Source organism: Canis lupus, chromosome 25 (genome assembly GCF_011100685.1).
Source record: "Canis lupus familiaris isolate Mischka breed German Shepherd chromosome 25, alternate assembly UU_Cfam_GSD_1.0, whole genome shotgun sequence".
Lineage (NCBI taxonomy): Eukaryota > Metazoa > Chordata > Mammalia > Carnivora > Canidae > Canis > Canis lupus.
Window position 1 is genome coordinate 5,014,666 of NC_049246.1, and position 17,098 is coordinate 5,031,763.

The following is a 17,098-nucleotide window of genomic DNA, read 5'->3' on the forward strand; positions in this document are numbered from 1 at the left end:
CCCAGGACCCTGGGATCATGACCAGAGCCAAAGGCAGAGGCTTAACTAACTGAGCCAGTCAGGTACCCCAATTTATTTCTATTTATTGATTATATATATAATATCTATCTATCTATCTATCTATCTATCTATCTATCTATCTACCTACCTATCATCTATCTATCATTCTCAAGCAGATTCCCTGCTGAGTGTGGAGCCTGAAGGCTCAATTCCAGGACCCTGAGATAATGACCCAAACCAAAACCAAGAGTCAGATGCTTAACCAAATAAGCCGCCCAGGTGCCCCAATAGCAAGTATTTTTATGGACTCACATAAACAAGTCATAAATCTGACTTCAGACTAATCTGATTACACATAAACTACTGAATACCAATATATTGGTATATATATATTATGCCAATTGGTATATATATATTATATAATTTAGAATACTATTTCCTAGATACTCTCAACTCTCAAACCAGTTTTATGATAATGTTCTTTCTAAAATGATTTCTGACCTTTAAACATTTTTTTAATCCCCAAAATACCCAAGAGAGTGCTTTACCCTCCCCATGGCAGTGGCTTACTACAGCAATGATTGTCCTTGATGGAACCCAAGGTGATGTGAAAAGGCCTCCCGGGATGAATATCTCTGGCTTCAATGCTTTCTAAAAACTTCCTTCCCTAACAGTTTTGGAAGTCCCTTTGAGAGTGATCTGTATGAAGCCAAATAGACCGTGCTGCTTAGGAAGTATATCTCATGGGCTGCTTAAGCCTGGGTATGTCTTTTGTTGTCCTGTAGAGTGGATTCTGAGCAGCAAACATAACTTGAACTTTACTAATGCATTTATTTCTGTATTTATTTTTAACTCTCTTTGCTGATTTTTTTTGTTATAACATTTATAACATGCACTGCTCATCAGTCATTTCCCATTGGTGGTGGTAATGACTGAGAACTTGGTTTTATGGTCTCACCATTTGGTGATCAGAGAATTTCTTAGTCTTTTTGTTTTTTAGTCTGCCTATTTGTGAGCTCAAATCAAATATGAACATCTTTTGTGTCTATTGTAAAGGACACCAGCTTCTTGAGATCTTAACTGGTAATTTTTTGTGTTTCTGTGTTTTGTTTTGACCTATGGCTGAAATTACAGGATAGAAGCTATAAGTCTCAACATATCTGTGTGTCTGTAATTTAGAAAAACCCTTAACTCTTGCATGAGTGTGAAGTATTTTCCTATATCTGGAGAGTATTAAAAAATTATTACTACCCATAAACTAAAGTGCTCTGTTCTGATTGGTTTATAGGGGTAACGGGGCACCTATTTAAATCATATTCTTCAAAAATGAACAGAAAATAGATAGAAATTATTCTTTAAAAGTGCTAGAGTTCAAAAAATATTTCTTAAGAAACTATTAGCTCAGGAACAAATTTATTATTTATTTATTTATTTATTTATTTATTTATTTATTTCAGGAACAATTTTAAAAAAGAATTCAAGTTCATGAAATTAAGGTGAATCTTTGGACAAATTAGACTAATAACTTTGGTCTAAAAGAGAAAGTTTTATGTATTTTTCTTTAGTTTATAATTCCAGAGTTTATTTTTAAAATAAGATTTGGGTTTATTTTCTCATAGGCTAGTTAGATCTAAACTTTTTAGAATTACTTAAACTCCTTTAAGATTATAAAAATATAAAATTTGTTTGGTTAAACTGAATCCTAATTTTGACAAATCTTTTTTGTAATAAGAGCAATTGTAGCATATTACCTATGTGATTTACAAGTTACTTAAAATATACTCACTGTATTTCTGGTAAGTTCAATTTTTCTCTTCTCATCATAACAGAATATTTGAGAAAGACTTCTAAACTAAAGCAGAGGGAAAAATATCTGAAAATATAAGATGAGGTCCCATGTACACATATTTATTTATTTATTTATTTATTTATTTATTTATTTATTTATTTATTTATTTATGATAGTCACAGAGAGAGAGAGAGAGAGAGAGAGAGAGAGAGAGAGGCAGAGACACAGGCAGAGGGAGAAGCAGGCTCCATGCACCGGGAGCCCGACGTGGGATTCGATCCCGGGTCTCCAGGATCGCGCCCTGGGCCAAAGGCAGGCGCTAAACCGCTGCGCCACCCAGGGATCCCAATGTACACACATTTTTATGAACTCTCTACCAATGTGTTTCTGAGGCAAATCAGCCTCATGAAAACAGAGTGGCCTGAGGTAGATTTTGGTAAGGGGAGAAGACACTGTTGATTATATTGATTTACAGATTCGGTTTAGAATTTTATAATCCTCCTCAGTTGCTTATAGTAAAAAAAAAAAAAAAAAAAAAAAAAGAGAGACCATCTGAGTCCAGTACCTGCTCTTGACTAGACTCAATTGAAGAAGGCAGGACTAAAGGCAAGATGATTTGTCAAAGGCTTCTGCAATAATCTAGAAGAGAAATAATGGAAACCTAAACTAAGGAAATGCCAGAGTTAATAGAGCAAGGAGACAGATTGCAGAGATACTCAGTTGGTAGAACCCAGGTGATGTGAAGTCTGATTGGATGTAACGGGCTAGGAAAATAGAGAAAATATCTCTATCAGGTAACTGGGTGAGTGATCATACCATTTACTTAGATAGGAAACACAGGAAGAACCACAATAGGCTTGTAAGGGAGATGAGGAATTAATTTTTGGAAATGGTGTACGTGATATTATGAGCTGTTCAAGTAGAAATATCCAGTAGGCACTCAGAGATAAAGGTTGGGAGACCAAGAAAAATGAAGACAGAAGCTGGAAGTCATTAGCTTATAATTGAATGGCAGTGCTCAGATAAAGTATACAGAAAAACCTGGGGAACACAAACATTGAGAAAAAAAAAAATCTGAGCATGAAACCGGCCAGGGCAATTAGGATGATAGAGGTAAGCCAAGGGAGGATATTGTCTGAGGAGCTATGGGAAGGGAGCATTTCAAGAAGGAGAAAGTGAGCAATGGTACCAAGTGCTTCAGATACATCATGGTAAGAAATGGGAAATTTGTGACTCTGAAAAAAAAATTCAATATTAAAAAAAAAATTCAATAAAGGGATGGGTATGGAACCTAAATCAGCCAGGCTAAAGATCGAATGGGAGGTGAGATAGCAGAGACTAGCACAGCACAGTGCAGTTTCATGGAGGCTGTGCTTACATGTGACTATGAAGGGAGAAAACTGGGAAGTAACTGCAGGGCTGGTCGGGGCGGCAAGGAATGTGTGTGTGTGTGTTTGTGTGTGCAAGCATGTTTGTGTGTATATGTGTGCATGCATGTTTGTGTGTGTGCGCACGTGCATGCACACATGTGCATGCATGCATATGTGTGCATATGTGTGTGTGTACACGTATGGATGGATAGATGTATCTGAAAGATCAGAGAGACTTGAATATGTTAGGAGAGAGAGAGAGAGTAACAGAAAGAAGTCTTCAAAATGTTTAGAAACTGTTCTTAGAGTATATTGCCCAAGATGCAAGCTTGAGAGGGCCAGGGGAGAGTGCCAGCTTGTGGCCATCCGTGAACAAAAGAAACAGTGTACTTTAAGAATGCACTCCAGGAGTCTGGTTCCTTTTATAACTGGTTTAGGTTTAAGAAGCTCATAATAATCTATCTTCCCAATGCAATTTCGTAAATGAGAAAAATCATTAAAAAAAAAAGTTCAGGTTTTTGCTAGTTTGTAATCTCTTGTTTATACTTCACTGGCCTCTAATCTATGTTGAAAACAAATAACAAGTATAGTAATGTAATGAAGATACTTACAATTCGAACAAGCCAGGATAAGGTAGATGTTGCTGTTGAGTAATGCGTGTTATAATGGTAGGGGGGGCTTTGATCATCTTCCCATGTCTCATAACGCTCTGCGTAAAACACAGCTCTCTTTGGGTTCAAAGCGCCTATTGGCTATAAAAACAGAAAAGAAGCTTTTCACTTAATACAGTTATACTAAACATTCTATATTATAATTCTTTATCCTGGAAGTATTTACCATTAATGCATTTTAACCATAGAACATAAATTATTTTGTATTATATTGTATCAAATTTGATTTTAATATTAATTACAGATCATTTACACCTGCTAAAAATCTCTCAGGAAGATGATTTATATATGTGAAGTTTCTGGATTTTACTAAAAGTTTCAGTAAACTGGATTACTAGGAATGATCCAGTTTAAACTGTCAAGGCAAAACCAAGACTTTTAATGTCGTTTTCCTGCCTACTTAAGTATAGCTATAATGAACGTTTGGCTTGATCACAGGAAATTCAATGAGAAAGTGAAGCAGTTGACCATGTGACGGCCATATTAGAAAAAACCTTTTACTAGAGGGTCACCCCCTGTGTGAAAGATAAGAATCACCCGTATGGAAATATGGAAACCTTGTTGGAATGTTGGTTCCATTCTGTTATTATACAAACAGAGCATACAGCTTTTTTATTAAGTGAAACTTCAAACCTAAGGCTGGTGAAAATAATCCAGACAATTCAGATTCCCTAGAAAGCATTTTGTAAGGCCACTAAGACCTTTCCTATCGGTACCACCACACTCCCAATGATGATGTTAATCCCTATGGTGGAGCACACATACGTGGTGTATATATGTATGTATACAATATATACATATTTCTTTTTCAACAAAGCATGTATTAATTGGATCATTGCCTCAAACTTCTTAGCACACCTAATCATTATTTTTTTAGCACACCTAATCATTAAGAAATTCTAGCATATAGACCTCATGATTTCAAATAACAAACTCTTTTCAGCTTCAGTTTCTGTCTGATTTTGATTTATAGGACATGGAGTCCATTTTCAAGATACCCAATAGCTACATTATTTTGTTTTAGAATGCATACTATATATACAAATATTTATAGAGAAAACAAAAGATGAATACTAAGTATAATACAGAACTCCTTTATACAAAATTTAATATTAACTAGTTAACTATGAAGTTCCCCCCAGGGCTTAATTTTAACAAGAGAAGTAGTAGAAAATCAGTGTTTCAAGTGGACAAATAATGTTACACAAGAGGGAAAGATTCATTTATAAATTGCTTGTAAGCTTTTTTCTTTTGGCCCCATGGGACTAATTCAAAGAACACAATGATGTCAGCAGTTAGAATTAGAATTTCCATAATAAACTCTTATTTGCAAAGGCTCTTATCCTTAATATTGAAATTGTTTGTAAGGATTTTTCATTTCATTATTCTTTAACTTAATTATGACTTAACAAAGACTAAACAATTTAATTATTTTTTAAAACTTAAAAAAATTAGTTTAATTTAAAAAAAATTTTAAGAACTTTGGTTTAAATATATTTTTTAAATGTTCTAAGGCTTACATTTTATTCTGTTAAGTTTCACTGTTCACCTTTCAATCTTTTTTACATAGATATAAAAAGGCAATGTAATTTCATTAGATGTCACATAAAACATTAATAATATTAAAAATAAATATACAATTAATTTTTTGGTAAAAGGATACTTACTATAGTGGAATGAATGTGAACTGTTACTTGAACTATTTTTTCATTTAAAATGGCCAACATAAAAAAAAAAAGATGGACAACACATTCTATACTTTTCTATATGTACAGACATCTATCTGTTTTTCTACGTCAATATTAAAAGACTATTTTTTGAAAGCATTTAAAATGCTTAATACTTTGTTCTCTCTTGAATATGCTAATGCTCTTTCACATGCATAAAGTGTCTGCACAATCTGTAAGGATTTTTTTTAATTTATTTATATTTTTTTTATTTATGATAGTCACACACAGAGAGAGAGAGAGGCAGAGACACAGGCAGAGGGAGAAGCAGGCTCCATGCTCCGGGAGCCCGACGTGGGATTCAATCCAGGGTCTCCAGGATGGCGCCCTGGGCCAAAGACAGGCGCTAAACCGCTGCGCCACCCAGGGATCCCACAATCTGTAAGGATTGACCTTATCTGAGATTTTGTTTGTTCTACAAGACCTCACAAAACATTCTTGAGAAAGGAATAAGGCCCTTCCTCTAATCTTTTCCAGCCTTCTCCCCAACTACTGGAAAAGGGATAAAATAAATATCTACCATTTAATTTTAATCATGTTTCATCAAAGTCATTTTATTGGAATGTTTGATAGAATAATACTTTGTAGGAAACAGTTGCACAGTATTAAAGTGTGTATATGTTTTCATTAGTAACTTCTTAAAATGCATTTCCAATTTTGAATTTTTATCTCATGAATTTAGAAATGAATTTTTTAAATAAAATGTATATGATCTAGTTTGTACTACTTATTTTTCTTTTATTTTGCTCTAGTAATCAAGAAGCAGTAAGTCATCTGAAGAAAAAATGCTTGAAAATGTCTTGAAAACAAAAATTTCATTACAGATGACGTATTTTCTTAGGGATCTAAACATATATTATCTATCTACTTGTCCATCTATCATCTACCTGCCTATAACGATCTACTTACCTCATGTATTAACTGATATGGCTATATTTGTTATCCTTTTAAATTTTGAGCAAATAATGCAATGTCAAAGCCATTTAGATTTAGCAAACAAATATGGTAGGAATTCTGGTGAAAAAGTAAAACTCCACTTAATGAAATGTGTAAGTTTATTTTGTAATCTTTTTTAATATTTACCATAATTATGATAATAATTATTACCAGCTTCCTTTTCTCTCAAACAGTAGTAGGCTTTTAGGAACATCCATTTCTATGCTTTTAAGGGTTTCCATATGAAACAATTTATTTTTATTTTTTAATTATTTTAAAGATTTTATTTATCTACTTATTCATGAGAGACACACAGAGAGAGGCAGAGACGTAGGCAGAGGGAGAAGGAGGCTTCCTGCAAGGAGCCTGATGCAGGACTTGATCCCAGGACCCCAGAATCATGATCTAAGCCAAAGACAGATGCTCAACCACTGAGCCACCCTGGTGCCCTCCCACATGAAAAAGCTTAACTGAAGTTTAGAACTTGCTATTAGACGTATTATGATTTTGTTCTTGTCTGTTTGCATGCCACAACTTGACACTAACAGGCAAGTGGAAATGATGCAGATAACAATGCAAAAATTAAAAACTTCACTTTGCTAGCACTTTATTATTATAATTTAGTCTCTAAAACTTCTATAAAGCTTACATAGCTTGCAAAAAAGAACTATTTTCAATTTAAATTGGTGGAAAATCATACATGTAACATTATTACATCTACATAAAATCACTGAATTTATTGAAGAAACGGTGTTGAGGATTTTCTCTATCACTCAATTTCCCCTGTTTGAATATTAGAGAGGGAAATTTGTCTCCATCTTAAATACCACAAAAAGCTTTGTTTTCCTTAAAACACACACACACACAAACACACACACACAAACCACCTGTGACTTTATTATATGGAGTATCCTGACAGATACTCATGGAAATTTACATCATTTAAGGCTCTCAGAAATATTATTATAAATAGAATTGGTTAATCTTGTTCACTCCAATGTTTACCTTTTATTTATTTATTTTTTACTAGAACTTCATCCTTCTTTTTGTTTTCATAACTATTAATAGGCAATAGAACGAGTACTTCTTCAAAAGTTCTGGTTAGAATCCATATGGTATGTATTTCTGAGTGTGAGCTTTTTCTTTGGTTACATTTTCCTATTTTCTTTCCTTTCCTATTCTCTCAGCCTTGATCTATGATCTACTAATACCTTTCTGTTGTATGAAACCCTACAAATTTTATCAAGAGCATTTTATGGAATAGGTGTATAAATTAAATAAAAGAGGTGAAAATGAAGAACAAAGATAATTTAAATAAAAAAATACTAATTGGGTAAATGGTCCCTTATGAGGCATTAGAAAAACTTTAGAGAATGTGAAAGTCTGGGCATATATATGGATTAGTTTGAATAAATAAATAAAAAATAAATGTGGATTGACTTGAGGCAGTTAATGTCATTAAAACAGATTAACATTTTTAAGAATAAAAAAGGTTTTCAAGAGGCATCAAGAGGTCCAATGAAAGTAATAATGATACTGAATTCTGGTATTTCAAAAAATTTGAAAATGCTCATTATTTTCATGGCTTTAGGATTCTATTTGTGTATGTAAAATGTTTGTGAGCTCACTATTGCTAGTGTTCTCTTCTGCAAATGCTAATGGTGCTATATATTTATATAAGACATTGTTTTCACATCCATTTTCTAGATTGATTTTCATAAGTCTCTGAGGTGGGCAAGGCATTCATCCTGAATTTCATGATGAGGAAAGAGGTTGGGTCTCTACTCTTTCCACAGCATTGTGTTACCACTTCACGGCTAAATGTGAAATTCTGATCTTGTCATCACGTTTTTCTTCTATAACTGCCTACTTAATTCCTAAACCATCATAGATCTTCAAAATGGAATGCTCCCTACAGGCCTACAAGTCTAACTCCCTCACTTTTTCTTCATAATGAAGAAAAGTCCAATCAAGATTCTATTGCTAGTTGAACACTATACATTTTACAGAACCAGCTAAAGCTCTGTGGTAGACTGAGATGGATGCGGGATACAGTTAATCTATTTGGCTTGCTTTCGTTATCTCAATGCTCTCAACACATATGAGCTTCTAATATATTGAAGTTATCTTGTTATTTTTCATTATAATAACCAAGGGCTTGGGAATCCTGAGAAGAGCCTTCAAGAATTCTTGTCTTTTAATTTTTTTTCAGTTATGAGCTACATATCATCATCCTCAAAATTCTCGGTGATGACAATATAGAAATCATACGTACAAGTGCTTCTGTGCTCAAGGCAATTCCCTGCCTCTCTTCTTATCTGGCCAGGGAATTTCAATGCATTCTTCCAGAAGTAGCTTAAATTTCATCTATGAAGGCGTACATGACACTCTCTGGTAATCGGCAAATACTGTAACTCTTTTTACCAAATAGGCTAGTCCTTTAAGGAAATGGCTTTTACTCACTTCTGTGTTCACAGCTCTTGATACACTACTTGGCTCTTTGTAGGTACATAATAAATGTGAATGAATGAAGGCTGACATATAACATTCATTCATTAAAAGATTTTAATTAATTAATTAATTAATTAATTAATGAGAGACAGAGGCAGACATAGGCTGAGGGAGAAACAGGCTCCCTGCGGGGAGCCTGATGTGGGACTCGATCCCAGGACCCCAGGATCACAACCTGAGCCAAAGGCAGACGCTCAGCCACTGAGCCACCCAGGTGCCCCTATTCATTCATTTATTTATTTATTTATTTATTTATTTATTTATTTATTTATTTACTTAGTGGGTAGAAGGAAGAGAGAGAGACTCTCAAGCAGGCACCCCATTGAGTGCTGACCCTGCCATGGGGCTTGATCTCACAAGCCTGAGATCATGATCTGAGCGAAAATCAAGAGCTGGACACTTAACCGACTGAGCCACCCAGGTGTCACTGATCATATAACATTCAAATTTCTGTATGGAAACTTAAACACAAAAATTTCAGGCAAAATCAAAAGACAAATAAAGTGAGAAATATTTATAGCACATATGATTTTTTCCTTAAAAAGTGAGCTTTTCAGGTCATTAAGAAACTAATGAATAATCTAGTTGAATAAGTGACCAAATGAGATGAACAGGCGATTTACAGATGCAAATTTCCAGTACATGTAGGAAAAACAGCACCAGTTCATACAATATAATGGATATCTATTCTTTTTCTGCTCAGCATACATTACTCCTTTTCTTTTATAAACCACTCCTTCCCTACTTTTGGTATACCTGGTTCAGGCAGGCTGACTCCATTACTTGATCCCCTGGGTGGGCATGTGATCCACACCTGGCAATCGTCATATTCTATCCATATGAGTACTAAGATTGGTACAAAAATGGGCAGATGATTTAAGTTATTCCAATGAACCTCCCCTAAAACCTTGAAAGAAGGTTTGTCTTCTTCTAGTGGGGTTATTACAAAGACATCAATGCTATAACATAGGGAAGAAGCCTGAAAATGAAACCATGAGGAAAAATACCAGAGATCTAGTATCCTATGACACTGGTGAGCCCTCAAATCCAGTTTTCCTAAAATCAATCCCTGATTCCTTAGTTATATGGGTCAATAAAAATTTTATATTTTAAATTATAGCCAGTTTAAGTTGATTTTCTGTTCCTTATAGTCAAAAGTCAGAAGTACAGTGGCAGTTTTAAAATGTCAAATAAAAAATATTTTTATTCATTAGATTGTAAAAAATTAAGTTTCACAATATTCAGTGTTGGCCAGGGTATAGCAAAACATGATATGTCATAATACTGTTGGTAGGAATATAAATTGGTATAAATTTCTCATGGGGCAAACTGGCAATATTTTTTAAAATATGCACTTCCTTTTGATCCAATCATTCCACTTTGAGGAATTTATAATATGGAAAGAATCAGATATAAGGATATTTGTATTTCTCTGAAGATTATGTGAGGTGGCAACACAAAACAAAATAACCCCCCCAAACTAGAAGTAGTCTAAATATCCAATAAGGTACTAGTCAAATAAATGATGATATACCCACACTGCTGCATAATATCCATCTAATCCAAAAGGATGATTTGAAAAAAATTCCGAGGTAAATTCAGTCAGTTATTAAGTGCCTACTATGTGTCAGAAATTATTCTAGACTCTACCATAAAATAAATGAGGTTGCTGTTCTCATGATGCTTGCATTTGTGTGTGTGTGTGTGTGTACGTGTGTGTGTCTTTAGAGGCAGAGACAGATGGAATCTAAATAAACAATTAGGTAAATGATAAAATACCAAAGATAAGTGCTCTACTGACAATTAGAATAACAGGATAGTAGCATCTGGGTGATAGGGGAGGCATCTCTCAAGAAGAATCTCTAAGCAGAGATGTGAATGACCAGAGGAGTCAATCACATGCAATTTAGAAATGAGAGAATTCAAGACAGAGTAAGAATTAGTACAAACACTCTAAGGAGGTCTGACTGACATGCTCAAAGAACAGAAAGAGAGTGTGACTGAAGCATAGTAGGTGAGAAGAAGAGATAACATGACAAAATAGGTAGAGGCGTATCATATGACTTTGCAGATCAGGAAAATGAAACATATTTTGTGGTAAGGGAAGAGGAGAGTAACTGAATGCTTTTGAGCAAGAGATAAACAATATCTGAGTTAGGCTTTAAGACGGTGATTCCAATAGTTTTGTGGAAAATGGATTACAGGTAATATTAAATTATTATTCTGAGTACTAGGGTTGAAAAAAAGCCATTTGCATCATAGGATTATCAGCATCATAGCATTATCAATGTCTTTCTAAAAGTCCTATAGTACATAGTAATATACTTTTGTTAAATACTCAGAGAAAAAATTTTGCGGAAGATACATAACACTACAATGATAGTTGCCTCTAGGGAGTGAGAATAATGGAGATTTTTAGTCTTCCCTAACAACTTTTTACTATTTGGTTAAGAATTTGATTTATCCTGTATATAGAATGTTAGAGGTTTTTTCAATTATATGACCCAGAAAAATCTTTCAAATATGAACATTTAAACTTTTATAAATTTAATTTTTTTTTTTTTTTTTTTTTTTTTTTTAGAGTAAAAGAGTATGTGTGAGTGGCGAGGGGCAGAGGGAAAGGGGGAGAATCTCAGTTGGTATCCGCACTCAGTGGGGTTTGATCTCAAGGCCCTGAGATCATGACCTGAGGGGGAATCAAGAGTCCAACCCTTAACCAAATGAGCCAACCAAGTGCCCCTAAATTAGTATGAATTTTAATCAAATTATGGTAACTTTATATTTTAGTTAGCAAACGATATAGACCATATATCTCCAAATACAAATTCCTGTTATTAACTGTCACTGATATTTGAATCACCATGTACCAAAACTTCACTAGTTAAAACAAGTTAATGACAACATGAGGAAAACAAGATGAATCCCGAAGGTAAGATATCTATAGGGTAACTGGAACATCTCTTCAGTGAGACAATATTATGAAAAAAATTGTGTGGGGGGGTTGCTGATTGGAAGCCATTCTAGCCTAAAAGACACTAAAGAGGCATAAAAATCAAGTGCAATGTAAGGTCCTTAACTGAATCCTGGCTAATCAAACCAAATTTTAAAGACATATGGGACATGACTGGGAAAATTTGATTATAAGTACAATGTTAGATAATATTAAGAGTTAACTGTAAGTCTTGTTAGGTGTGATGATGGTGTTCTGGTTATTTAGGAAAATGCCTTTTCATACTAAAGTATTTATGGCTAAAGTATGATATATCTTTAATTTACCTTAAAATACCTCAACAAAACAATACAAGCTAAAATATTAATAATTGTAACATCTAAGTACTAGGTATATGGGTATTTGTTATTATTGGTATTTCTATTTATGTTTGAAAATTTTTAATCAAAAAGTCAAAATAAAAGTAGGGTGTAAAAATGAAGCAAAATCTTTCAAATTCATTGTAAGTCCTTTCTCTTGTGCCTATGCTCTGGGTTGTTCTTGTAGGTAAGAATGTTTTTAATATGAAAATTTGTGCTTTTAACATGTGTGAAAATGGTGTTCTCTTAAACAGATGAAGCCTCCCCTCTGCAATTTTATGCACTATATGGCATCATCAGGTGAACTTGCTATCACCATAAAATTCCCACGTACATGCCTAAAAAATGGAACCCAAAGTAATGAAGCATTAATAAAGGTAAATGTTAAGATTTATATTTTGCTGGCTATCCTTTAGTGTAGTTCTTTTTTATATTTTCGTAGGGTGAATAAACATGATTAGTTCTTATGAGGAAAGAAACTAAAGTTGAGCCACTCTTGAATTTTGATTAGCAAAATTTATTAGCATATTTATAGGTATGTCAGTTTCACATAGGACTGAAGTCTTTGAAGGTACAGAATGGCTTACTCAATACGTTTCTTTGCCTCCTCTGTCCCTATCACATGCCTGTCCACAAGGCAGGGCATTTAGGACAGGTGGAGGGCACTTAGAAGATTAATTAATCACTATGGTTTGTTGGGTCTTTTTTTAAAGTATATCCTACTTACTTATTAGAGAGAAATAATAGGTAACAAATGAAAGGATATGCAACCTATAAAATCAGTGCAATTCATCATAAAGTTGTGAGGATAAAATGAAAAAAATCTATGGAAGATGCTTATTAGCACAATGCATAACTATATAGTAAGTGCATGTCAACTGTTGGCTGTGGTGTTATCACTATCCCAAGATAATTCCTAAGAAAATCAGTCTTAAATATTTTAGTGAAGAGTAACCAATGTTGACATAAAGACAATGGAGGTAAAATTAAATGCTTTAAGTCTTCATGTGTCAGTTCTAAAAGCTTTCTAAGTATTAAGTAGCAGAAGAATGACAACCTTATAAATTAGTTTCAAGATCACTTCTATTGGATCTTGTTTTGCATGGAAAGGTTAAAGGAGACTGACTCTGGCCTAGGTGTGCCTTGATAATGCTGTGCTTCAGATGTGACACAGAAGTGCATATGCACGCTCTCCTTCCTTGTCTATAGGTAGGATTCTAAAAGCATATATTACAGAAGTGCTCTGATTGTTCCCAGTTCCTTCTCTAACAACTTAAAGTTTTCTTTTCTTTTTAAAATTATTTCTTTCTTATCTTTACACCCAAAATGGGTCTCAAACTCATAACCCTAAGATCAAGAGTTGCATGCTGTACCAATGGAGCCAGCCAGGCACCCCTGACAGCTTGAAGTTTACAAAGCAAGACAGCCTCTAGTATTTTCTTTCTTTCCCTCTCTCTCTCTCTCTCTGAAAGGGCAGAACAACTGGCTAAATGGGAAGGAACTAGGAAAGAGACTAAGGATACATTTAGCAAAAGTAGGTGTAGTATGGGGTCGGTATGGATATTTTGAGTAAATCCTCAAAGCTCCCTGTCACCCTATTATGTATCTCCAACAAACAGCAGAGATAAAACAAAACAAAACAAAACAAAACAAAACAAAACAACACCACCTGACTATTTCTGGTTACCAAAGTGCCTTCGAATCAACTCTTCGTCTACACTTCGTTGGTTCTTCCTTTTAATTAGAAGGAAAAGAACATAATATACCACTGAGTAAAATAAGAGTATGGACCAGTTGTTATTGTCTTTTTATCTCCTGTACCTGGCACAGCATAGGTGAGGGATAAAAGTTTTTGTAAGGAAAGAACAAGTAAGTGAATATCAACTTAAATATCAAAACCCAATTCTGAACTTGGTACCTTTTTTTGCATTTTCCCCCTTGCAAGTTGTACCCTCAGCTTGGATTCTTCCATGAATTTAAGACAGTATCCAAGTATTGCCAATCAATACTCTGTCTTAAAATAGTACCTTTCCTTCAACAATGCAATATAAGCAAGGCTAAAAGAAAGAGTTTTCAAGTTGGGTTCTGTGTTAAGGTGACTTTCAACATACATTTAGAATATTTCAAATTTGGCAGTAGGTATTTTGGCAGATGATATAGAATAAATGCACAGATTCCCATTTTTATCTTCTACCAAGTTTTATATCATCATAGCTACTAATACACTTAAGAGTTTTGCCCATTCATGTTTTGTTGTTAAAACCTAAGCACTAGGGAGATTATATATTAACGTAAATAGGATTAATTTCATTTTAGATATTGTTAACATAAGATGAAAAAGGAAGGCAAAATACAAACTTGCACCACATTGCCAAACTGAGCATTCCCCACCTTAACAACATAAAGGCTTTTCTATGTGGTATATAGACATTTTGCAGTAGTATCAAGGGTGGATGGCTGAAGAGTATTCACACTTCAGTGCATCCATTTGCATTATCACATTTCAAAGCCTCCAGGCATTATCACTTCCTTTTTTAAGTGGCATAATAATTTGGGAAAATGGTTCTGCTTATCATCATCTGTCAGTCAAACAACTCCTGTGTTAACACAATATATTTTTTCCACTCAGTGAATGGGTGTGTGTGTGTGTGATGTCTTAGGCTCATGTCAATATTAGCAGGACTTGGTTTTGTGATGAAACTATTTCATTTATCAGAGGGCATGACTGAGAAATAGGAAAATTTCATTTACACTTTAATGAGCAGAGGCTGTGCTTCACGTCAAAGTCATGTAACCACTGTAATTTAAGAGCAAAGTTCATATGAATAGTATATGTAAATAACTAGAGCACTGGTGTATATCATGTGTTAAGATATATTTCACCACGAGGTCACATCTCCATAAGGAAAATCTTGATACATGGAGGGGAAAATTGTCTACAGTCACCATTGGTTGGGTATTGAAAAGATAAGTCAATGATAGACTGTTTCATTTGCTGTCCATCATGCCAAACAACAAACATAACCTCTAACCTGTACACGTAATAAGTAAAACTTGAAACTATGAGGTCTAATCAAATGAGGGGCCTGATTAATTTTACTGATAAAGAACTTTTCATTGTTCCTGTGCTCTTCTGTTCAATTAACTGGGTTAAGGAAAGAATATGAGTATTATAAATATAGTAAAATATTTCAGTCTAAATAAATGTGCACCTCAAGTTTCAATAAGTATTTAACTTCAGTATCTTGATGTTTATGATTCTGATAATTTGACAAGTTAAAGAGATGAAAAAGCAACTGCTTATTGCATGAAAATGTGACTTTATATTTTACAAAAGGGTATTGCTTTTTATTTTATTAGAACAAAATTAAATCAAGCAATCTATCTCTATATATTTTTTCAATCATACCAAAGACAGTGAACCCTCAGCTGAAAGTTATAGAAATCTGCTTTGTAGCTACCAGCCACTGAATGCCACTAGTGTGTCAGACATTATGCTACATGCTTTTCCCACATTAGTGCATTTGATTCTTTCAGCAACCCTATTATGTAAATACTACCATGTTCATTTTAAAGAAGAGGCAAGAGAAGTTCAGAGAGCTTAGGAATTTGTTGGAGAGGGGTTAAGAAAATAAACCTGGGACTATGAACATCAAATGAGGGGCAAGGTATAAGAAGCCCCTCAAACCTGAGAGGCTTTGAACTTTAGGTTTCATTAGTTTTATGGCAAATCTATCTCTGATTCCACCTAATGTTCATACATTAAAAAATGTATATATGTAATAAAAAGCTACCGGCTATTGGCTTTCCCCCCTCATAACCAGTAACTATTCCTTGAGGGTCAGGACTATATTTTAAAGTCTAAGGACTATATTTTAAAGTCTAAGAGCACCTTGCAAAGCTCCTTTTATGTAGTAGTTATGTGCCTACAGACCTGTAGTTTATTTGCTATTCTTTAGGTTGTTAGAAATCAAAAAGAAGAAACTCTCAAATACACTGTATTTTTCACTTTAAAACAGAGAGCTGTTTGCTGACCACAACTAAGTCCCCTTTCTTTAGTGACCAGAAATCCAAATTTTCTTTGGTCAACTTTCACCCCATCATTCCTTGACAGGTGTCTTGTGTGATTCTGACTACCTTTGGCTCCAACCAGGGGAAATGACTGGCTTATCGCATTTCCAGTGAACATATTCTGCCCCTGTGAAGCAGTACTAATGATGCATAAGGAGACATTTTCTGGGATTGCTAGGAAAGAAGTCTCTCCTGTCTTCCATGAGCACGACTTTTGTAATATGTTCTTTCTTCCTTTGGGCTGTATGATGTGAGGTCCGGAACTGATGCACCCCTTTTACTACTATACTGTGCAAAAGCTTTAACTGACAATGTAGAATTTCATGAAGCCAGTGTAATGTGGAGGTAGAAAGAAGAAAATTTTTTGATTTTTTTTTTTTAGGATTGTATATTTCACAGCTTCTTAATTTGTTTTTTTTTTTTTTTTTGCAGCAAAGAACATAAAAATTATTTGGGGCTTCAAATGTTTACTGAAACAAATTCTAGAATCATTCACTACTAGAAATAATTTCATGGGTCCAATCTTTGGGAACAACTTTTGCTGTTAAGGGGCTTTTGGATGGCTCCTGGTTAATAATATCATTCAGGAATTCTAATTCTTCCTTGAGCTCTTCAAAATTAACAAACTCTCTAATTAAAAATTTCATTTGTAGTATTGATTATACCTACAAGAATTTCATGTGCTTCTCAGCAGTCATTTCATTACAATAATAT

General features: G+C 34.2%; 1 protein-coding gene across 13 annotated transcripts in view; it reads right to left on the reverse strand.

Annotated features, from left to right (window-relative positions):
• Positions 1–17,098, reverse strand: part of NBEA (neurobeachin) — a 674,010-nt gene that overhangs the window by 87,760 nt on the left and 569,152 nt on the right. For all 13 annotated transcript variants that reach the window (XM_038573291.1, XM_038573292.1, XM_038573296.1 and 10 more), the window contains one exon: positions 3,771–3,911. In XM_038573291.1, the coding sequence (XP_038429219.1) occupies positions 3,771–3,911 (141 nt within the window). The remainder of the gene's footprint in view (positions 1–3,770; positions 3,912–17,098) is intronic.